Source organism: Osmerus mordax, chromosome 16 (genome assembly GCF_038355195.1).
Source record: "Osmerus mordax isolate fOsmMor3 chromosome 16, fOsmMor3.pri, whole genome shotgun sequence".
In the NCBI taxonomy this organism is placed as follows: domain Eukaryota; kingdom Metazoa; phylum Chordata; class Actinopteri; order Osmeriformes; family Osmeridae; genus Osmerus; species Osmerus mordax.
The window spans coordinates 14164384-14189221 of record NC_090065.1 but is presented as its reverse complement, the minus strand read 5'-3'; the positions used below and the strand labels follow the sequence as shown (position 1 = coordinate 14189221).

The 24838-nt window shown below is 48.7% G+C and overlaps 1 protein-coding gene across 1 annotated transcript in view; it reads right to left on the bottom strand.

Moving 5' to 3' along the window:
- LOC136958537 (adhesion G protein-coupled receptor L2-like) overlaps positions 1–24838 on the bottom strand; it is a 65125-nt gene that overhangs the window by 20577 nt on the left and 19710 nt on the right. The window contains exons 3-8 of the mRNA XM_067252518.1: positions 18315–18528; positions 14808–14917; positions 11788–12588; positions 3361–3666; positions 2531–2631; positions 1969–2154 (exon numbers count right to left, since the gene is read on the bottom strand). Coding sequence (XP_067108619.1) covers positions 1969–2154; positions 2531–2631; positions 3361–3666; positions 11788–12588; positions 14808–14917; positions 18315–18528 — 1718 coding nt within the window. The remainder of the gene's footprint in view (positions 1–1968; positions 2155–2530; positions 2632–3360; positions 3667–11787; positions 12589–14807; positions 14918–18314; positions 18529–24838) is intronic.

The window sequence follows — 24838 nt, the reverse complement described above, 5'->3', positions numbered from 1 at the left end:
GGAAGGAGGGATGAAAGGGACCAACAAATCAGATATTAACACAAACACATTAATGGGACAGAAATGAGACCCATCACTTGAGAGAGAGAGAGAGAGAGAGAGAGAGAGAGAGAGAGAGAGAGAGAGAGAGAGAGAGAGAGAGAGAGAGAGGGGAGAAATAAATTACGTTGGTATGGTGAAAAGGTACAAGAGAGGATGGAAATTGTAAAATGTTAGCAAGTGAAAAAAAATGAGTACACTGCCACTTTGATCACACTTCTAGCTGACAGGGAGGTGCAATCATGGCCGTGGGAAGGCAATTACTCATACAACGCACAGAGAGCAGACAGGAGAGAGGGAGGGAGGGAGGGAAGAAGACAGAAGAGAATGACGGGAGAGAAAAAGGAAGGGGAGAAGTGGAGGTATGAAAGCCGAGAAAATAGGCCCAGGAGGGACAAGGATGGGCAGATAAGCGGAGGGATATCGACAAAACCAGTGTGGCCAGGAGAGCCATGCGTCGACAGATTGACAGACAGGCAGACAGACAGACAGACAGGCAGACAGGGAAAAGGGAAGACAGAGATTGCAGCAAACACACAAGCGGGTCCCAGACAAAGAGACACGCTGCATGCTGACACCAGCGCTGCATGCTGACACCAGCGCTGCATGCTGACACCAGCGCTGCATGCTGACACCAGCGCTGCATGCTGACACCAGCGCTGCATGCTGACACCAGCGCTGCATGCTGACACCAGCGCTGCATGCTGCCTGGCAGACACAGGGAGCAACAGTGCATCGCTCTGTACATCCACAGGTTTTACCTTCATGTAAGCCCTGCAAGTTTTCTCTCTCTTCTGAAGCTTTTCATGGGAGGACGGAGAACAACAGACACTCTATTAGAGGGGAGAGAAGAGTTTGGGAATAAAAGCGTCTTTCAAATCGCAGACGTCTTGGCGAGTAAAGTTACTCCCTTACCATTCTTCCGTTGCTAAAATGAAACAAAAACCTTCTTTTGTTTAGGACCGTGAACGACGACCTTGAAACAATGCAGCGATTACAAATGCCTTTCTGAGGTGCCGTTTGTTATATGTATCCAGCTTACATAACGTCAAGGTTGGGGGTTGGGCTCCGAGACGCCTGGCAGTGTGTGGGAAGCAATGTGATGAGATTCCTACACTTTGCATTAACCATGCTTTAAAAAGCACAGAGTCAATAAACAATGTTGGACTGCGGGTCATTTGTGCTTTGTGGCATGATGGTTGTGATGGTCTGCGAGCACAGGCTTTTAAAGGCCTTTGTTAGTCTTTCAGTCAAATGAAAATGTTGCATCGCCCCCCACAGCAGAGTAAGCAGGCTAGGTAAACTAAACAACTTCAGTCGAGGGAGCGACTCGACGAAACACAAAGGACAGTGCCAAACCACTCCAAAGACGCGGGAAAAGCTTTTAAAAAAAAAAACATCCAAGATTTTAGAGCGCATTTGCAACTTATTTTGCCTCAAAGTTGGAATAACAAAACACACTTTTCAACGTGTCAGTCATTTGACAAGCGGCTGTGAGGACGTAGGTCCTGGGGCCTCCCCCCTCCCTCGCAGGGGGCTGCTGCGGAGATGTCAAGGTTCTGGGGGGAGGGAAGTTTCAGCTCTTGACAGCACATGCCAGGACTGGCGAGTCATTCTGTTCATGGGGGATGGGGTTCTAACCATGAGCTCTTTCAGGCTCAGCCACCAGGTAACGGCTGCATGTGGAAAGCCAGTAATGACCAGGGAGCTCTGCCTCCCAACAGTCAAAGTTTCCCCCTCAGGGCTGTGGGTCTGTCTGCCTCCCCACTGCATCACCTGGAGGAACTCTGCTTCCGGGTGCGACTGTCTAATGATCGGCCTGGCCTGTGTGCATGTCATGGTTGGGGCAGAGGTGTGGTGCAGGGGTGCGGAGTTCTAACGAGGTCCGGGGGGGGGGGGGGGGGGGGTTGTGGAGGGATGGCAGCCTACCTTGTTGAAGCTGCGCCCGGCCGAGTCCTTCTCGCTGGGCCTCAGCTCCTGCAGCTGTGCGTCCAGGATGTCCACCAGCTGCTCCATGAGGCGCACCGACGAGCTGACGTCCCCCGCAAACACCGGGCCCTGCGTGTGGCGTGCCAGCTCGTTGGCCAGGTTGGCCGCGTTCTCGCCGCTACGGATCTGAGAGGAGGGGCGTGCCGTTAAGAGATATGCGCGGCGCACGGGGTGAACCCTGTAATGCGTCTGGAACACAGGCTTTAAGTTGAAATCGTTATCGACGCCGCCCGTTTTACGGGGGAACGACTTCGCCGTGGGTGGGAAAACTGTAAACAGCGGCGTTCGCCGTGTATTTCTGGTACACAAAGCCACAAAGGGATGACTCATGTGCATCGGCAAACGCGCAGTTGCGGTCTTCACAATGCGGAGCGATACGGAACGCAGATGCGCTCGGCTACAGCACAGACAAAGAAGTACGAGGGGTGGGGGGGAGGGCACACACACACAAGGTTGCTGTACTTTGTGCCCCCTCCCCCCTCTCTTTCTTTCACCTTCTCACCTTTTGTGCCACTTGGGTCACCCAATGGGAGGTGCAGTTGCTGAGGTCGGGCCCTCTCGGGTTCCAGGTCCCCGTCACCGTGCAGAGGTAGGAGGCGATGCCTGCAGGGGCACAAACACATCCAGGCATTAGAGAGGCACTCTCACCCCTGCTGCTCCTCCATTCAGCAGGCCCCTCTAAGCAGGAAGACCACCCCCCTCCCCTTTTCCATCTCCCTCCTCCACCCCCCACCCGGCTCCCCTTGTGCAGAGGAAGGACGGGGCGACGACGCATAAAGGAAAGCCGCCTGGCCGCACTGCAGGGTTGCCAGGTTTGAGAGACTGTCAAAGATTTGGGAGCTTGGACCTTGCTTGGTGAATTGCTCGACGTGTTTGCAGCTGCTGTACTCTCCTCTCCTTGTTTGCCAGGCTTCTACTGTCACATGTGCATTACATGTATGAATATGCTAGCGATTACATAAACGGTACGTAAACAGTGTATCGGTAACTAACAATGAAGCTGTGTCAACAAAGCTGTGTCGAGACGTTCTCTCACACGGCTCCAGAACATTCTCTCCCTGTTCTCTTCATCCTAATATATTCTTTGTTGTGACAGTTATGGATGATAATTATCTCACAATGATTATTTCATGACAGTTGTCAGTGGTATGGGTGATGATTATTTCATGACAGTTGAGTTATGATTAAATAATCTCACTGCAGGACGCAGCCCATACCTGTCATTGGTATGCTTGATTACGAAAAAAGGAGAAGAAAGAAGAAGAAACTGTTCCAGAAACACCCCAGCCAGCCACGCCAGTGATGCTGTCGAACGCCTATAGAGCCCCATACCTCTGGTTCCTTTGGGGCAGGGTCTGTCCACCGTGGAGGCGGTGTGGGTCTGTGGCCAGGAGATGCCCCTCCTCGCCGTGCCCTCACAGAAGCGCCTGGGGGTGGGGGGCATCTCTGGGGCGGAGGGCTCGGCCGTGACGTGGGAGTCCTGGGCCCGGTTGGGCTCCCTGCCGTCACGGGGGTCTGCGGCGGAGGCGGAGGTGGTGGTGTTCTGCTGGCCCTTGTTCGAGGGGGTGCTGGTGGCCAGGTGCGTCGTGGTGGTGTCGGGCGGGAACGCCGTCGACAAGAAGTCGTTGGTGGTGGGTGCTGCGGAGGGAGAGGGGGGGGGGGTGGGGAGAGAGAGAGAGAGAGAGAGAGAGAGAGAAGAAATAAAAGAGAGAGAGAGAGAGAGAGAGAGAGAGAGAGAGAGAGAGAGAGAGAGAGAGAGAGAGAGAGAGAGAGAGAGAGAGAGAGAGAGAGAGAGAATGGCTGCTGTTAGAACTTATCGAAAATGTTTTACCTGGAACTTTCCACATCCATCAGTCAGCTATGGGACGTTCATGGTAGCTTGGCAGCTTCAGTTCCAGCGCTCCGAGCGATCACACCAGTGCTGAGTTACCCCCAGCCATAAGTCCTGGGGATAAAACGACCAGGGCAGGACTGGACCTATAACTCCTCTGTCCAAGCACAGCACAAAGTTGGAGGGGGAGAACCTGCAAACACTACACTATCTCAGCCATTTTTACCTGACTTAACCTGCAAATAAGAAAAAGACAGGAGGTGGAAGCATCCATTTGCCTGCCTGTGATTTCTCCAGCAGAGGGGCAGTTCCTGGGGCTGATTAAATGTCAACAAGGAAGACAAAGCCTGCCTGCATCTTACCTTTTTCTTTTGGCCCCATTTGACAAAGCAGGCGTTGGGAAATTTAACTGCAACCTAACCCCCCCCCCCCCCCCCCTTCCACATCCCCTAGGCGAAGACCATACATCAGCGATAATGCGCCTCATGCTGCACTGAATGCACAGCTTAAAGAGGATATGTGTGTGTGTTTACGTGCGAGTATGTGACTGCCTCCTCAGTGCACGTAAAATCCCCTGTGTGCAGGTGTGTTTCTAAATCGGTGATCATTACTGTGGATGCAGATTTTTGAAACAAGACAGAGAGAACTAGTAAACCAGAGTGGAAATAGTCAAATGTATTCATCTGCCGTGCAAGGAACCATCAGTGCATCTGTGGTTGTCTCCTGCCTGAGTGATCATATATTATACCCACGGCCGCATGATCGGCGGTGGAGATAACCACAGCTTCCCACAATGAGGTCTGCCGTCATGAAAAACCCTGCTGTGCTGTCTTCAGGAGTCCTCGGTGCTTCTGGGAAAAATGCAATATCACGCTATCTGACACCCCATCATCACATGCGTATCTCCATTTCCTGAGACTGAACGGTGACAAAGCCCACAGTTTGCATCTGGAGCCAATCAGGAGATCAGGGGAGCCTTTGTTTCTTGTTTTCCTGTTCCAGTCAAATATGGAGGTTCATTACAAAGAAGCTCTCTGTTTGGGGCCGGTTCAAAAGCTCGGAGAGGAAAGACAGCAGAAGCAGTAGGCTTTACAGCTAACTAGCCACAACTCACGAGATAGTGGGAGAGAGAGTGTCGCTCCTGCTGGAGTTAGCTTTAAATATATATATATTTATAAATAAAAGGCGGCCGGATCACCCCGCGGTGCTGTTGTGTTATGACATTTCACTCAATGACCTTCTCCCCCTCACTGCCACCTTCCACCAGCGGAGCTTAATTACCCTCCGCTCACCCTGCTTATTGTGTGCCTGTCCCCCACCCGGTCCTTCACACCTCTCTAAGCTGTGTGGATGCAGATCTGACGGCTGACATATGTCCGGTTATTGTTGCAGACAGATGTTGCGAAGAGCTTATCGTGTCAAATTGTGGGAAGATCCCTGTCTCTCCTCGTCTGTGTCCCTGTCTCCCTCCTCTTTCCTCTTGATTTGTCTATTTGTGTGTGTGTGTGTGTGTGTGTGTGTGTGTGAGTGTGTGTGTGTGAGTGTGTGTGTGTGAGTGTGTGTGTGTGTTTGTCCTCCTCTTTCTTGCCTTCCCCCTTCTCTCTATCAATTGGTCTCTGAGCAGACAAGCGATGAAGACCATACGAGAGTAGAAAACATCTATACAATTATACCAAACAGAGAAACACTTGGTGCTGAGTCACCGGCCTGTGTCAAATAACTCGAGGAACTTCTGGAGGATAATTATCTTGTCTGAAAGGACTTGGTCAAGTTTGGCCTTGCAGGCTATTAGAGGAGAGCAGACCTATGCCACCGCAACAAACAAATAAATATACAAATAGATGAATAGGAAGTAAGGCACTTCACAGCAACCTATGCAATCGTGTATTCTCTTCATGTCTCATCTCAGGCCGCCCTCCACAATTTTCTTTTGATTACAACAAGCTATTCCAGCAGAGGTAAAAGCTAGCCGTCTTTTAACAGCTCTCAGCCCAGAGTGGGGGCACCTCAATTAGCCGTCATTTCACTCAAGGGCCTGTTAAGTCACTCTTCATGAGAAATCCGACAGCAAGGACATACTGTGCAGCATATGCTGAGTGGCAGCAGTTATAAGTAGCGTGAGGTGATCAGGGAACAAAGAGGGCACCAAACGGGGGCATTAGCTGTCAGAAAGCCTAACTAAGTTTACTTGACAGAATTGAAGTTAAATCAATTATACTTATCGAGCATATATTCCCTTACAAAAAAGAAGTATACTTCAAGTTTGTTTTGTAAGTATACTTAGTATAAAAAGTATACTATTATCATGTTACTTAAAGTATACTAGCAGTGTACTTATGTATATACTATTTTTGTACTAAGTAAACTGAATTGTCCCACTTTTTAGGTCACTTACTACACTTTCAAGTACACTTATAGAGTATTTCAAGGTTTACTTTTGAATACTGTAAAGTAGCCTGTGTAGTGCACTTTCAGTTCATCAAGTATACTTCCTAAAGAGCCTCAAAGTATACTTTGCAATACTTTTAAGTGCACTTTCAATTAGTGTAAGTACTTCAAAAAATAAACTTAATAAATTAAATTTTACTATTAATTACTAATATATTATAATGTTTAGGAGCCCCTCAAACGCCTCAGATTATAAATCACTTAGCGACAACGGGGGCCCTTGCAAAGTTACACTGCAGTTTCTTAGCTGAAAGCAGCTATTCACTGCGCAAGCGTTGATATTTTAAGAATCCAGCTTTCCTTATGAAATGTAACAGTAATTTAACTCATGGTTACAATGGTAAACCACCACAACAATGACCACGCAACAAAACACTACATTCTAAGCAGACACATTTAAAAAACGAAATTCATGAAGTTACATTTGTATTTCGAACAAACGGCAAACTTATCAGCAAATTTTAACACTATTTACCGCCTTGCATCATGGGAATTGACAAGCCAATGAGCCACGCTATCTTCATTTTTTCACGTCGTTATTTCGTTCTTCAGTCAGTTTGACAGTATAACCTTCAAATGCATAATGCAACCCTTCTGTCTGCTTCTTTCTCAAGTAGCTTTTTCTTTTTTTCCATTAATACTCCAATTGATAATTATTAATATAAGATTATAGGGATTGTTGGGAATTATGGGAATGTTTTGGCAGTAATTAAGGTTACAGCTTCAGTAACAAAAAAGATTCAATGTGCAATGCATAATAGATGTTCATAGACATGAATAATTAGAATGAGATGGATCAAAAAAATGTAACCTGTAATTTACATTTACATTTAGTCATTTAGCAGACGCTCTTATCCAGAGCGACTTAAAGTAAGTACAGGGACATTCCCCCCGAGGCAAGTAGGGTGAAGTGCCTTGCCCAAGGACACAACGTCAGTTGGCATGACCGGGAATCGAACTGGCAACCTTCGGATTACTAGCCCGACTCCCTAACCGCTCAGCCACATGACTCCCTAATGTAATGTAATGTACTTTAAAATTATTTTGACTGTTTTTGCTATATAATAATAGAAAACGTACATGCTACTCCAGAAGAAATGTATACCATTTTCTGTTTCTAAGCATACTTCTTAAAAGTATATCAAAAGTGAACTATTTTCAAAGCATACTTAAAAGTACATCAAAAGTGAACTAAAAGTGTACTACCCATATTTTAGTATACTTATAGTATACTTTAATATACTTCTTTTTTGTAAGGGTTATCATCTATACGCATGCAGATTCCCGTACTGAAACATCCGGAAATTAAATTTTTATAAATCCACTATATGGAGATGATCAGATGCCTTGCAATTCTGTTTGTCTGTGATGACTTCTCCTTAAAGAACAAAGAAAAAGGGAGGACATCTTCACAGCTCATCACACATGCTAGATAACTAAGAAACATCCTTGTTATCTATGGAGGATTGGCAGCCAAACAAGTTCTAATGGAGGGTCTTGTGTGATTTAGGAGCTTTCTAATTTTACCAGTGGGTACAAACGGCAAAGAATGTTTTGCAGAAATGGTCTTCAAAATGAAAATGTCAAATACTGAGTGCTATTAAATTCTCACAGTGAAGAGTGAAGACCAACCAAAGAAATAATTACAAACTTTTGAATGACCCCTTTTAGCAGATGTACTTCTCACCGCTCACGTCCTCTGTGGGTGTGAGAATAGAGACCTCCAGTCTAACTGGACACACTCGAGAGAAACTGAAATAGCCAGTGTTAAAAGGCAGTCTGGGCTACTGTTGTGGGGTTGTTTCCTTCTTGAAGTTCTCTGCGCCAGTAGCTAATGACAGAGAAACTACAGATCCCACAAGCCATGAATTTTACATGAACTTGTTTATATGCAGACTCGTGCTGCTGTATTCAAGGCCCAGTGCTGTGAACATCAGTCATGTGTTCCGGAATAGGCCAAAGTAAACCATCTGGTCACATAGCCTGGCTAAGCCGGCACAAAACACACCATCATAATAGTCCAAGGAGACAGGTGATAATGTTTTCTTACATCCAGTGTTCTTCTTCTTCTTCTTCCTATAGGCTTTCCTAAAGCCCTTGGCAGACTGAGTGGTGTTGTGTCACACTGTGAGTATCTAGTGTTCCTTAAAGAGCAGGGGACAGAAAAAGCTCTGCCAGCCAGGACCAGTATCCATCTCTCTGCTTGATTTATGAGGCCTGAAACTAAAGACGGCAGCCCACCCCACACTGGGTACCAACACCGTATACAGTATATACCATACCATATACCCACGCAGCACCAGAGACAGGAGGGGGGCCTCACGCAACCCTCGCATGAGCTAAAACCTTGCATTCGACCCAAAAGCCACACATCCAACCGATCGCGTTGGAGTCTGGGCAACAGACAGGACTGAAAGAACTGTTCCGACCAGCCTGTGGTAGTTTGACCCCTGACCTTGCACGGCTTCACTAATACCTCCCTCTCCATGAGGGGCAAGAAACCTGTGCAGTCCTGGAAAACATTGACGTTGTTTTATTGTCTGCCACACGGAGCCCCCATGGATGCGCGGCTTTCAACGCGATGCATTCACTAACGAGGCCGTGGCTGCGTCGTGATGGCTCACTCCACTGAATTTGTTCAATGGTTTGAAAACATACAGATAAGGCTAACTGATTTTGAGCAGCAAAATTGAATGTGCATAACGCAGCCTTGATGGCGTTAGCCTTCTGAGGCAGAAGATGTCTATTAGCATCTGGCTAACTAACCTTTTCTAATGCTGTGCAGCAGCATGACTCTTGCTCTCTATTGTCTAAATCTCGACGAAATCCTACTTTTCTTGACGGCTTTCCCTCAGCAAAGCCATTCATTTTACACACCCCTTCTGTAGCCCTCAGATCAATGCTACTTCGAAGGCAAATTAATTTCCTCCTCTTTCTCCTCATTACTTTGAAATCCCCCTGGCAATTATTTGCTCTTCTGATTGGTTTTTTGAATTCACTGGACCGAAACCAGACGAGTTCTTTGAGCATTGCAGACAATACCTTGTAAGTGTCCCTACAAATTTAGTAATGGCCGCCACTTAGGTGTGCTTTTTATTGGCACGCATTGCTTTAGTAGTGGCACTTCTAAGGAGTTGAGACTATCTGAGCATTGATCATTGGGTGTCTTTGTACTCCTAACGCATTCGAAGACTTTGGACTTCTAACGTGGTACTTGTGTTTGTGTTGGAATCATTTCATCCTAGGCAATCTACAGTGACTTGAATTGTAAAAAGCCCCTTCATTTCCTGGAACTGATAAAGCTCACATTCTAAGGTGAGTATGGCTCTTCCCACATGCTTTCCTCTAAATATAGACTCCCGATCGTCTTGGCTCGTGTGGTCTCTGTGGAATTGGAAGAGTACCGTTTTTGGAAGTTTCTATGACACTGTGCTGACTGAGTTCTCTGAAACTACAAATTGCAGTGATTCACTCTTTGTGGCGCTTTACTAGGGGGCACATGAATCTTAATGGACACAATTAATTTTCTCCCTGCCTCAAGTGATTCTCAGTTTCAGTGAGAGAGACATTATTTCAACGCCATTAGATTACCCTGTGGAACAGGTTGTCTCACTCTACACTATATTTTGAGCTGCAATAAATCCTAATGGCTATCCACTCCAGCAGTTTAAGGTGTAGATCTGGGAAACCTAATAAACATGAAGCAATTACTCGTACCGTTCACAAAACCTTGCACACAGCTGCTTGCACGGGCCCACTGTTCTTTGTAGCGGCCCCTCTTTTAACAGAGGTGCCTTAAAAAAGAACGAAAAAAGTGCTCTCGTGAACTTAACGGTTTGTGGTGGCAAGTACACCCAGAAACACAGTGCTCGCACTAGAGACTAGCTTAGCAGGGGCACAGCTGGAGACGGCTTCTAAAAATAATAGGTGAAACCTGTTTGCTGTCTTCCTGATTACATGTACCCAAGCTCCAGTGGAGTTTCTTATTACGTTTTGCATTTACCGAGGCATTACAGCAGTTAGCTGAGTGCCCATGAAAGCCCCTCATTGAAAACGTACAGCTATGCGCACTTTCTACCCCCCTCCACAAGTGTGTTTTAAGAAGAGGAGGGTAATTATGATAATTCAGTTGTTAATTACATTTACATACATCTGAGCATGAACACAAGAGCAGCCAGCTCACACGCACAGCGCAGTCAGTTCACGGAGAACTCATTAAAAATGACACTATCTTGTGTGTACAGTACATGGTCTTAATTGAGGCTTTTGACAAGTTGGGATAAGCCAGGGTCAACCTTCGAGGCCCCCCGGCACCCTGCCCCCCCCCCCCCCCCTCTCTCTGCAGGGGAGAAACATCAGCGGAGGAATAGCAGGGAAACAAACAGGCGTGTTGACAAGCGGTCAGAGTTCAAGAGCACATGGCCCCGCGTGGAGACGTTTGGCCCTCGGCGCAGGTCAGGGGTCGCGCTTCTCTCTCCGACAGCCTAGCCCGGAGCGTTCAGAAGTGCAGACTAAAACCAGATCTTTGACTGGAACGCTGTATTTAAGGGAAACGATTGCTGGGGCGGTGGCGGTGGGAAGGGAACGCGGGGACTTGAACCTGCATCATCCCCAGTCTGGCTCGTGGAGCTCCCAGCGCGGGGACTTAGCCTCGCTCTCAGGGATAAGGAGGATACGGGCAGGTAATTACAGCCATTATGGCCGTGATGTAAGAGCCCTGTCTGACGACACGTCTGTCTCCCCTCAGCACTTCACAGATTAATCCGAAGCCCCTCGCCTCCTGACAGGACGCTCTGCAGTAATTGATCTCTCTTTTCACGGCGCAGACATTCTCCTCATCCGGTGGTTCGCCATGATTCACCATAACGCTACCTAGTGCACACACACATGCACTTTGATTTGGGGTTTTAGCTCCCACCCGATATTATGGAGATTGTCCACCAAGCTATTGTAAGTGGGGACCTCTGTACAGTTGATGGGGTAGCCATGGCAACAGATGTCCGAATCCAAAGGCAGAGGAACGGGATAACCTTCTATCATACTGCGAGCAATATTTCAGAATCTCATTCCTTAGCATTAAAAGTAAGTTCACAAGGGCAGTGTTTATAATGGATTGGGATAAGGCCTGAGATTAGAGAATTTGATGGGGTCCAAGCTTCAAGTAGAGCGAGTGTCTGGACTTGGCGTATGGTAATAAAGGGGCAGGGCTTCCAGGAGCTGTGTGCCATCAAGGTCCTCGCAGAAGCCAGCCCTCGGTCCAAGGTGAATCTGACATTTCTGTTTGCAAATGAGCCCTTTCCCCAAGACTAACAAAGCTCTCTTCCCCATATCATACCTGGATTGCATTCGGAATTAAAAGGCAGTTGTCCCCGTGACTTCTCACACTGCTAGCTTCCAGTGTGAGATCCTCATTTTGACAAAGACAAATCGGAGAGAACGAGGGAGGAGAGAGCGAGGAGAGAGGGTGTTCAGAGCCTTACCTTCGTCTGGATCCGGAGGGCCGAACTCCAGGTCGTAGCGCAGGATGTAGAAGTTATTCCACACGTAGAGCTGGTTGTCCCTGGGGTTGTAATCCACAGCGGCGATGTACTGGTGCTGGTTGGGGAACAGGATGTCGGTGTACTCGCCCTGGCTCAGCTTGGTGTTGTAGGTGTAGTCGATGTGGCTCTTGCTGGCCTCGCTCTCGTTCTCCTCGTAGGTGGAGCGCACCACTTGCAGCACCCCGCACACCATGAAGGCGTTGGAGGCCGAGCGCTTGTCGTACGCCGTGTCCCAGGTGGCCTCGAAGCGCAGAGTGTACGGGTTGAGCTGGCTCACCACGATGCGCCCGTTGTTCTGCTCCGTGGCGTAGATCACCCACAGGCCCCGCTCGTCCACCGCCAGGTCGATGTCCGTCTTGCCCCCCCAGCGGTACGGCGACGTGTCGTGGTAGTTGGCGTTGGCGACGATGGCCTCGCCACTCTTGATGCGCGTGCGCAGGTCGAACTTGACGATGTTGCGCGTGCGCTCCTTGTTGAAGAAGATGGCGCCGTCGTAGGCCACGAAGCCCGTGCCGTCGACGCGGTGAGGGAGCTTGTAGGTGGTGGTCTGGCGGCTGTTCTTGAAGTCCTCCAAGGAGGCGTACTCGATGAGCGTGTCGGTGCGGTAGGGCGTCCAGGGCATGAAGAAGACCTTGTCCCCCGACTGGAGGGGGTCTTTGCACCATGCCCCTGCCTGCTGCTCCGCCTCAAACACAAAGGTGGGCTCCCCGACCTCCTTCAGAGTCCCGGGACAAATGAAAACTAGTGACAGAGAGGGGGGACGAAACAAATCAAGAATTTAGGTTAAAACACCTGAGAAGTATAATGCAAAAAGTACAGTTGATTTTCTTTTCTTTTAATTGTATTTTTTTTGCTGCTGTCCAAATCTATTGTTGTCCGAGTCAGGGACATCGGTGTCGGAGTCTATTTTTGGGAGTCGTTTTTATACTGTCGTTTTGTGCTATTGTTTGTGAAGAGGAAAAAGAGGAAAACAAATGGTTATGTCCAGATGGCGGTGTAGTATGATAAGAGTCGGAATCAACAAAGGGTTGACTTCTTAAGATTCTGCCATACGCTGACTGTTTGGGACAAAAACAAATGTAAGGAAAATCAAAGGAGAAAGGGTACCTGTAAATGCAAGACCTGGGAGACGGGAGAGGTTGGGGACAAGCTAGTGCTTAGAAGGGTCCCTAAGTAGGATTGCAGGGGGGAGAGGCACTCTTAATGGCAGCTTGTTGCTGGAATCATGTACCGCACTGACAGCTGGGTAAATGACACGCTGCACATGCACGCACACATGGCTCAGGTCGTGACACTAAAGGACAAGGGGAAGACGTCACATCTTGCGGTGGGACCAAACGACAGACAGAGAGTTTGGATGGAGGTCAAATGGGGGGTGGGGGGGAGGCAGAGGGGTGGAGACAGAATGAAGGCTAGCACCGATGGCCTCGAGTCTGCTTCTGTCGCACGGTGATGAGTGAGGGAGGCAACGGACAAGTTCCAAATCACTGCATCCATCATAATCCCCCAAAATACCTTTCGTTTTATTGTAATTTCCATTTCCAACCTGGTTAGCCTCCCTCAGCCATCCCTGCTACTGAACATCACATGCAGAGAGGGTGTGATAGAGGCCAAGCATACCGCGACGGGCCCCGAGGACGAGGACACCGATGACTACTCTCTCTCTCGCTAAGGTTGCGATTATCTCTCGCTGTAGACATCGGCTGCTGATCTCTCTTATGATATGCCGTGCGTTACCCGTCTGGACTGAGATCTCTTAAGAGACATATGGGCTCCTTTTAAAAATCTGGTTTCGAAATTAAAATTGGCCTCCCAGTGCTGCAATCAATCCCCCCATGGGTTTTGGCATTTGACAAAGAGAGGCAATCAAAAGGGAGGAAGACAAGGGGAGTTGGAGGAGAGGGGGTGGGGTTGGGGGGGGGATAGGGGGGGCTGGATTCAACACCACAGGACAAGGAGCTTGGTAGGGTGTGTGGGGGGGGGGGGGGGGGAAGGGCGGTGGTGAGGGCCAAACCACTCATTTACCTTTTTGTTCCACTTCTATTTTAGGCATTGGAAAAGAAAGCAAAAAAAAAAAGTGCACAAGGGAGAGAAAGGTTATCAGGAGTCAACTACCATGCAGGTACACGAGTAGAGAATGTTAGAGGACATGAGGAGGAGACAGCAGGCCTGTGTTGGGGGGAAAGCAAAAGGTAAAACAGAAAAACAGAAACAGTGTTAGACAGCCTCTGCTCCTGCGATTTAAAAATGGACACGGATCACATCGAGGACTTCACAATGTGTTGCCCTTGAGAATGATGATGTGTTTGTGCATTTCCTCTTCTGGTGTCGTGAAACCCATTTTAAAATCCCACACACAAGGCAGAGTTAAAATCAAATATGTCTACAACAAGTAGTGCTATTAAAAAGTCCCATCGGAATCCTTGATTCATCCAGTGTGCTTTTGCGCTGACTGATATATCTGTTTAGATTAGATCTTATTCTCAGGAAAACAGAGCACTAGTTATTTCTGGCCGTTTCAACTGGGGGTGGTGTATAGACCGACGTTACAGACACAGATCTCAACTTGATTCCAAAGACCCTCGCCCACACACAAAACATAACTTGCCGCTAATGTTACAGGCTCAACTGCCTTAATGAGCCAAAACACACAATGGCAAATACAAAATGAAGAGTGTAGCATCAGCCCAAATATGGCCTTCCACTCCCGGTAGGAGGCCCTGGCTCGACTGTTGGAGAGAGAACGCAACCCTGGACGTTAAAGGAACTAGAGAAAATAGATTAATCTGGGAGAGGATCACAACAGAAAGAAGAGGTCAGTCGAAAAAGAGAAGGGATTAACTCAACCCGATTGTCAACGGCTAAAAGGTCAGATTAAAGTGTGTATGACATGTCGAAAGAGAGACAGGTGCGGTGCAATTTGAGGCACATGAGGACAAACATGTAGACAGAATACTTACTATAGGGAACACACTCATACTGGACCTCTAAGTACTTGTAGGTTCCCGGGCAGGGGTCAGGAAAGACGTCAGACCCTGTGACAACCACACACTGGGTACGGTTGTTACACCTGAAAAAGACGGACCACAGAGTTGAGAGCTGGTGGGACCGGATGTCCTCAGCCGGGTGCTTACAGACCACACAGAGTGAACGGGGCTGCCGTCATCTAATACAAATCGAGGATATTGAAAACATCTCTGGGATGATAATCTTATCTGCTGTGGGGGAGCCTTAATGACATGTGCTGTAGTTGCCTCCCTGGGCAAGTGGAAGGAGAATAGGGGGGTGAAAGAGACCAGCGAAAGACAGAGGAGGAGAGAGAGAGAGAAAATGCTGATGGTGAACCACATTTGGAGAGCTGGGGTTTGAGTGAGTGGTGGATGTGTCGAGAGGAGGTCAGAATATGTGTTTCATCAACGGCACACCTAAACTCTTTCATTAGACCAAGAGGATATGAGAGACATCCAGAGGTGACATATTCAGTGGCAGGTTATCTCGTCAGTGGAGGTTTTGGTGGTGGTTCCAAGCCACATCTACACAAGCACCCTTCTGCCACTCTCTCGTGAGAGGGGAAATCATTTCAAAAAGCCCCGCAGGGGGTGTGGGCATGTCATTGAGAGAAATGGCTGCCTTTCATTGGTAACCGGAGAAGAGATTCTTTGGAAAGGAAAACCACATAACACATCAAATTCCACTGGACTCATTAGCATATTACTTATTGCCTTTGAAACTGTGCGAGAGACGACTGCATTAAAACGGAGTGTGTTCGCATGAGTGTGTGTCTCTGTTTGTGTCTGCATGTTTTGCGAGCGGATGAGTGGGAGAAAATGGAAAAGGGATGAGCGTTTTTTGTGCAAACACGGGGTGAAATTGTCCCCACTTCAATCAAGCTCTCTTGAGACAGGAGGATTGAGAGGGCTGCCGATCGACGCAGAACCAAACAGACATTCAGGAGGGGGCAAAAGCCCCCCCCCCCCCCCCCCCCCCCCCCCGCCAAAAAAAAGACTTAACAATTTGAAGGTTGATGATAAATATTTGAGGAGGTCAAATGCAAAGTCACAAAAGCCAGACAGATCACTGAGAGGAACCCAGGTGGACCACTGTCCATTTGAAAACCAAACTGTTAGCCAGTTTTACTTAAACTAGCTTGCGACCCGTTCATCTAACATGACACGTCGGCGTGATTTACAGTACAAGTGTGTCAAATAGCAAATATTCCATAACTAGTGACTGAATGTCTGCTTTGAACTTTGTAATTGCTGCTGAGATATTGAACCATCAGTTCTACCTAATAAACAGTAATGATATATCCCCTATCTCCTTTTCAACTGTTTCTCCATGGCATAATTTACAATAACAGCCTACAGATCATCACCATCATCATCACCATCACCATCACCCCCCAACCCCATACCCATACCCATCACCATCACCATCACCAGGGCCACATGATCATATTACTGGGGGTGTCTGGGAGGCTACGCCGTAGCTGCTTCTGCTAGCTACACTCAGGCAACCTCCGCCAGAGAATATTAATTAAGAACAATTTCATTATCCTCTGCCCGAGGCCATTACCCTGCGCTACTCTGAGGGAAAAGATAGCACTGGGAAGGATGCAGAAAGCCCTAGAACTTCCCTTTTACAAAACACTGGCAATTAATCTCCTCCTCTTTCCTGTTTTCCTCCAATGACACCCCAATGACACCAGAAATTAGGATTCTGAGTTCATTTACAGGACTTGCTTCCTTGATGCCTTCCCTCCAAATGCTTTTGTATGCATGAACTATCCTCCACACTTCTCTGAAAGTCCAATTTCCACATATTGGGTGTCCAGGTTGATGTGACAGTGTGAATGTGTGAGCAGTTGTACTCATTGTTTTAGTGTGTCGTCGACTGGATATTCATCCCACCGTGGTAGTAGGACTACAGAAACAGCCTGGGTTGTTATATCAATGCTAATTATTATCAGGAACCATTTCCTCTGATCCAGCCAATTAGAATCGTGTACACTAGCTGGGGACATTGGCGGCGCAGAGAAGCCGGGCTCACTCGCACCTCTACTCTCCGAGTCATTGTTTCAGATTAGTCTGAAGTGCTGTTCAGGGGGTTTGGGGCAAACCGGGGAGAGAGGGACTGTCAACGCGTAGCTACCGGAGTGTGACGGATCACAGCCAAATGGGAGGAGGGGGGACGACGACTCGGAGAGCGATTAGTGCTGTCTGTCTGTTTGAGAATTCTATGATTGTGCCGCAAACCCAGCGTGACGGGCTAACACCGGGCGTCTTGATTAGCGGGTTTGACGGCGGAACCGTCGGTTGGGGACGGAGGGCAGACGCGGCCAGGGAGGGGGGGGGTAGAGATGGGGGAGCGGGGCCCTGCTTTAGCGGTGCTCGGGGCGGCAGGATGGGGGGGGGGGGTGCAGAGGGGAAGGAGGGGGGAGCGGGGGGGAAGGAGGGGGGAGCGGGGGTGAAGGAGGGTGGAGCGGGACGGCAGGAGGGGGGAGCGGGGTTGAAGGAGGGGGGAGCGGGACGGCAGGAGGGGGGAGCGGGGGTGAAGGAGGGGGGAGCGGGGCGGCAGGAGGGGGGGGGAGCGGGGGGGAAGGAGGGGGGAGCGGGGCGGCAGGAGGGGGGGGGGGGAGCGGGGGGGGAAGGAGGGGGGAGAGGGGCGGCAGGAGGGGGGGGGAGCGGGGGGGAAGGAGGGGGGAACGGGGCGGCAGGAGGGGGGGGAGCGGGGCGGCAGGAGGGGGGGGAGCGGGGGGGAAGGAGGGGGGAACGGGGCGGCAGGAAAGGGGGGGGGGGGGGGGGCGGGGGGAAGGAGGGGGGAGCGGGGCGGCAGGAGGGGGAGCCGGGGCAGGGCCCTGTCTCGTTGGCTGAGCACGACTGCTTGTGACTTATGAATAGTTAATCCGGAGCCCTTTAAATACACACATCTACACCTCTGGGGGCGGCCGAGCGGCAGAAGGGAGGCGATGCGTGTGCTCTACTGGGCTGAACCGTCCTGGGAGAACAGCACTAATATAAATGCTGTTATAAGGGGGCAGTGCTCGGGGGAATTGGGGCCTTGCAGTGTCAATGCAGCACAAGTGTTTGAACAAAGAAAGTCAAACGTTCCAAACAGGATATAAAGAGGGCGCCGGGTCATGTGATTCAGCCGCTCTGAGCTGATTGGGCCTCAACATCTGCACTAGGGCGGCAGACGAAAGAAGTATGGTGAAGGGTTGCCAGGTTCTAAGGTTGCCAAGTTCAACCTGTTTGAATTTAACACATAAACTAGTTTCCTGCCCCCACCCCCTCGACAATATCTTAAACTCAATCTTGCTGAAGCAGATGCCAGTCAAACTACATCTAATTAAACGCTAGAAGTTTAGAGGTTCAGGATCTGAGGGAAAGAAAGAAAATCTCTCTCCACACCTCCCTTCTTCCATGGGTTTGTTTGGGATATGAGATACCCTTGCCCTGCCTTTTTACCTTTGTGATATAATCTTGTAGGCGTCCGGGAGGTAGCAGTTGACATTCTCCATCTGGAAGGGGTCAGCGTCGCAGATCTTGTCGTCTGTTCGTCCATAGTTGGCTGTTTCGATCATGATGACATCACTCCCCGGACAGCGCAGGTCGATGGCGTAGCCCTCGCAGGAGAGCTCTCTTCTCACCAGGCCGAAAGGCAAGGCAGCTCTGCTGAACCCTGGAGAGGGAGGTGGAAAGAAAGGGGGGGGGGGTGTTTATGATAGACGTAAAAATTCATAAGCATGGAGGCGCAGTGAGAGTCAGATGGAGTGTGAGTCAGATGGCTGAGCGGTTAGGGAATCGGGCTATTAAAGGTTGCCGGTTCGATTCCCGGCTGTGCAAAATGACGTTGAGTTCTTGGACAAGGCACTTCTTGCCTCGGGGGAATGTCCCTGTTCTTACTGTAAGTCGCTTTGGATACGAGTGTCTGCTAAATGACTAAATATAAATATAGGCGCACCGGTGACAGAGCGCGAACCACGTAGGCCTCATCACAGGGGCTCGGGTTCAAACCCGGCCCGGGCCTTTTCCTGCATGTCTTTCCCTGTCTCTCTCTCCTACATTTCCTGTCTCTCTGTAACTGCAACTATCACAATAAAGCAGAAAAGGCCAGAAATATATCTTTAGAGGTTCATAAGCGTGCAGTGGGCCTATAGTGACAACAGGCGAAACAGGTGGCAGCACATAAACACGGCTAGAGGGAAAAAGGCAAATTAATTCAATTTATTCGCTTCACTTGTTGGCAGAGGCCTCAGATGTTAAGTCAGGGAATACAAGAAGGAACTGTGTAAAAGCGCTGAGAAAATACTGAGACGACACTGGAGCAAACCCTCCCACCACCTCTCCCCCTTAAGCAACACACACACGCATACTGTAGGTTCACTCAGAAATGCTTCCCTTACAATAGGTACATGGTTCCTGATTTGTTTTTTTTGGGATACTTGAACTGTTTTTCTATCAGTGGAGTAAGACAGAAAAATAGCAGAATCTCAGCAGCATGGAGTGTAATTTAATCCATTTTACAGTGTCGGCAATCGAAGGAGGGGCCGTCTGGTGTCCACACAAGAGGAAAAATCTATACATGGGACTTAGCAGATGTGAGCTCAACCAAAGAGCTAGGCTTGGGAAAAATGTAATGTTTCACAATTTGTTTTGTTCCTCTTCAACAAATGATTCCCAAAAGATGTATTTATTTTCCTAGAGAAAGTAAACGCCAAACCATTAATGCTTAGAATACCAGTAAAAGATTATGTGTGTGTATATGTGTGTGTGTGTGTGTGGGGGGGGGGGTTAGAGAGAAAAAGAACAAGAGAAAAACTCCACAAAGAGAAGTAAGAAATACTGAACGCGTAACTGTCTATTACAACCTTTCTCAGATACAGTACTTGTCATAAACTAATGACGAGTACTAAAGGACTTCAGAGACAATGATTAAGTCCAAGTACAAAAATGCAAATGCACTCTGTTGCAAAAGTGCGAGGCAGAGCACCGCATGAACTGTCAATAATCACCATTGTTCATGGCAACAGTGGGTCCCAGAGGGGGCAGCTGCCATTTGTGTTTTCTGCTCTGCGCTCCACTAATTAGCCCCGCTTTCAGCCTGTTACCTTGTTCATGCTCCTATTGGCTGCGCCGCATTGTCATGTACTAACACTAACCACCCCGGGTTCGCTTTGCACCCTCGCGCTAATTACCCTCCCACTTTTGACAGCCGGGGCCTGACGCAATTAGTTTGGTTTAAACCTCTGAAAGTTGAAGTGATTCCTGCTTGAAATTCCTACCTTGCGACCCCAACCTCTCACGCTCGCTCTTTTTGGATTGTTGTGCCTCGCTTCATTATAAATATATTCAACGGCAGCACAGCCTGTCACATACAGTGGACTAACGCACCCAAGTGGGGGTTCGTTTTTTTTTTTTTACGTCGATGCTAATTCCTTAGAGATGGGGATGGCAACAATACAGGGTTAGAATAATAATACGTTAACAAACGAGTTATCAATGAAGGGAGCTTGGTCTTAGAACACCACTGTACATGTGAGACCACTGAAAAGCTGATTGATTCATACATACTTGGACAGATATAGATGGACGGATGGACAGCAAGATATACACGCACAATGACAAGACCTCTAGCATTCCATCACTGCATTACACCATGATGGATCTGCTGGCCTGTAGATTCTGCTTAGCCCGGGTGTTTAGGGTGGATTAATGGAGATAGCAGTGTGGCACAGCTGTGTGTGTGTGGGGAGGGAGTGGGCTTCACTTCACATCTTGTCCAATAAGTAATAGAAATGACGACCATAATTACCCACGCCTTTCAGAAAAACCTGTCCAAAATAGTGAATGATTTAAAAAAAACGGAGCGGGGCCCTGCCTCACCACAAAGACTAATGAACGGTCCGCTCGGCCGTTGCTCATGCAGCGAGTGACAGGTTTATCACGCTGGCTACAGAGAGCAGACAGAAAGAATGCGTTTCATGGGGTTTTTAAACAGTGACTGGAGAACACTCCTCAAGACTGTACCCCCCTCCCCCTCCCCACCCCACCCCCCTCACTGTAACCTCCCTCCCCGAGCTCTCTGGCCATCCATCAGTCTGCGGCGGTGTGATTGCACCCAGCTGCCAACAGAGGCCTAGCGATTGATTAAGCCTGGTGCTCGCCTATCTCCTTCTTTCCTTGCACGGTATGGATCTCCCTAGTCATAGGGCACAAGGACATCAATTAAGGGGAGTATCTTCAGTTTGTGCTGGAGGCCTATATTGGACAAATTGCTGGTTCCCTCAGCCGTGTCTTAGCTTACACTCATCGGACAGATAATGACAAAAACGTCGAAGGATTTCAGGATTTTATTTACTTTGTCAGTAGAAAATTCCTGCTTTTACCAAAATGCCAAGACCACAGTGGTCTGAAGCAGCCATTTCAGTCAAGGCTGCCTCATCACAACACAGTGCCCAAAACCAGGCCTCTACAGGGTGCTTTATACACCAGGGGTATACAAAGTAGTACTGGCTTTTGGTATTACATTTTCCAACTTTTTCTTTTTGTTTTTAAGTTTGGACCTGCAAACCACGGGAAGGTACTTTCAATGTTGCAAGGATTTTTCATGTCAGCGTAGTTCAAAAAACATTTTGAAACAGTTCAGACGGGGGGGGGGGGGGGGGGGGGGGGGGGTTGTGTGTGTGTGTCGATGTCTTCAGAATGTGTGACAAGCTTTTCATCTTGGGCTCCGTGCTTGGTTAGACTGCTCAACTTCGCAGCAGCATACAGACAGACACCAGCTTCAGTTCAGAAACCAGCTTAAGAAAGCTGCCAGAGAGAAACTGAGTGTAAAACACTGCGGTTCCTCAGTCTTTCCCATTCCTCCAGGCTAACATTAACATCACACCAAGGCTGCACCCAAGCAAAGTAAATAATAAATTATATGGAATGCTCAATCAAATCACCATGGCAACTGCCTTAGCTGGGAAATAATTGGCTGTGATCCCCTACTCCGGCCTTGTTGACACGGCGCCTTATCAGGCATTCTGGTCAGTGAAGGACTGGGAGAAGAGTAGCTTTTCAGATCCCTCCCCCTGACCAGCGCGTTAAGCCTGCTACTGAGCTCAAGAGAGCAAGGCAGGGGCCAATATTGCCACTCAATACCGTTGCATTCTGGGAGTCACTTCTCTTTTTCAGTCTGTAGGCTGTAATTCACTGGCAACAATCCCTCCTCCATAATACATATTTTGTTTTCTATCAACACCCTTGAAATTGGAATTGGCACTGTGGCTCAGATGGGTGAATGTGAAAAACTCAGTCCCAGCCAGTGCAGCAGTGGCACAATCTATGGCTTTCAAACCCTGGAGAAGAAATACAGCGATAAAGGGAGGTCTGATACAAAACTATCGACATTTGGCAATCTAGGAGAGAGCTGTAAAGAGCACAAGACTAGACACATACTGTCACATTTAGGTCCATCCTTGCAGTACTTTTCCCAGGATTGCTTTGTCCTCAGGAGGCCTATCCTTAGTGACCTTTGCCCTCCCCCGCCCCTCCCAAACTTCCCTCCACCAAGCCCTCAGACGAAGGGAAGGAGGGGGGGGGGGGGGGGGGGGGGGGGAGAAAAGTGGTGGAATGTTTGATCTGAGTCGAAAAACGGGGCTGTTTTTTTGGAGGGGAGACTGAGTGGCGAGGGCTGGGGGCAGACAGAGAGCGCAGGCGTTGGTTGACGCTTGTCATCCTCCATTAAGGCCCCTTTGATTGGCTTTTGTGGTCCTGGAAACGGCAAACAGCTGCATGCAAATGGCCCTGTTCCCTGAGGCTGGGCCCCATTGTTCTGTGCTTGACAGGGACTCATTCTCAGCGGGATAAAGGAGGGTGTAGCCTTTAGTCGGATCAGAGTGGCCCCATAGTGGACACAGCGGGAGCGCTTCAAGATTTGTTTGTCTTTTTTGTCATTTTATTCTCAATATTACTGGTAGCCAACATCTTTGGAAGAAAGACAAGATCTCAGAGTCAAGCATTCCTCCAACTGTGTGGATGCCTCCATAATCCAATATCCGGCCTGAGAGCCGGCGTACAGTATGTTTTCCAAAGATGAAGTCAAGATTTCCAAAGAGAATTAGAAAAACAGGAGAAAAAGAAAAAAATGCAAAGCACATCTGAATGCTTAACATGTGAGAACAAACCCTCAACAAAGTTAGGGCTCTTTTTCCTACGGTCTCTTTGTTCCTCCTTGCTACCAGGGAATTAGAATTACGTTTCTTAAAGTTGATGATGGTAAGGCAATCAACCTCTTTTTTTTACATATTATAATCTTTTCTGTCTTCCTTCGGGTTCCCCCCCCCCCACACGCACACATCCCTGCACTGCGATTGTTGTCTGACGTGCTGAACAAAGTTATACATCCAACCATCTCAGGCGAGACACTTATCAACTCGAGGGAATAAGGTGGAAGATGAGGGGAGAGATTTGGGACTTGCAAAAATAACATCTGCTTGTCAAACACATGCGATAGCCTGAGCAGAAGCTTGACCACAGCACCACGGCTACAATTTCATCTCAACCGCCAAAATGTCATTGTGAGAATCTACAAGGACATATGACACGCAGCCCTCCCTCAACCCTTACCTTGCTGGGAATGGTTTCTAAAGACAGTCTCGGGCAAGACCACAAAACCAAAGGCTAAACTCTGCTTTCCCAGCCAACTGCTATCAAACACTCACAATTCCGATAGAAGTGTTCGAAAATAGACCCGGAGCTATGATCCAGTCCATTTGTGGTGAAAGACACGTTCAGGGCAATTGCTTTTTTTTCTCCTCTCTCTCTCTTTTTCTCCCCCGTTCTCTCCCTCCCTCTCTCTGTCTCTCGTGGTGCAAGAGCACACCGTTGATGCTTCAGGTTCCAAATTCACTATTTGTATTCATGACCGTGATGCTTTCTCCAGTTCATCTCCTGGGTGATGTTTTTTTTCCCCTCTCAGAGCAGTGGGTGGGCAGGTGGGGGAGCATGCCATGTACTGCATGTTGAAGCGTGTCTGCCAGAGGGGGGGGGGGGAATCTTTTTAAAGAGAAGGATTTGTCATATCACCTGGGCTAAGTATTATGGAGCTTCCCCCCACCCATCCCCCCCTCTTCCCCAAGGTGTAGTGCTCTTTATGCGCTCAGGTGGGTCTATTCAGACGGACTTGGAGCCTGTCACGCCAGATGCTTGGGTGCTGTCCCTCATCCGTTGCTCCCTCTCTGGCTCCGGGTCAAACGCGCGGCAGGCATGCTCACACGAGAGAGCCCCCCCCCCTTCAACCGTCCAAAAACGTCACACTCTCCCTTGTCTATTTCCTCTTCAAGAGAAATCTCTTTTAACGTCGAGACCGTTTCTTTTGGGTCGTTGTGTTTGCAGCGCGATCTGTTTGCCCCGCATCGCCGGTGTTCACTCTCTGAGTTCCTTTGTCCAAGTTCAGTGGCTCTGTTTAATTCCTCTTGCTAGGAGGCGAGAGGGTCTATTCCAGCTGTGGACTTTCTCACATCAAGTACTCCCTAAAGGGAGTGAGCACTAAGACCCAGGCCCTGGGCGAGCATAGGGTTATCTCAGCATGCCTGCTCAAACTGAAGCTCCTCTTCTCTGTCAATGGACCGAGTGACCCCTGACCTCCTGGAGACACATCTAAGCAAGCCGTCTCAGGAAGAGGAGCGCTTCATTACATTGCTAATGCATATAATCCTTGAAGGCCAGTGGAGGGTCGTCCATTAATATGACTCATCATGATAGGGATGACACAGGGCAAGGATTTTTCAAATTAATCTGCCTCTCCCTTTTGTCTTTTCCATCTAACCATCCATCCCCACTGCTGTACAAGCTGGGCAATTCCACAAGTTATGCGAATAAAACACTCCCCTCAAAGCGATACAAATATCTGTCACAGAGTCTAAACATTTAACAGCAATAAAATTCTTATTGGGAGTTCATATAAAACACCCTATATGCACAGGGGAGACAGACAAGTTGAC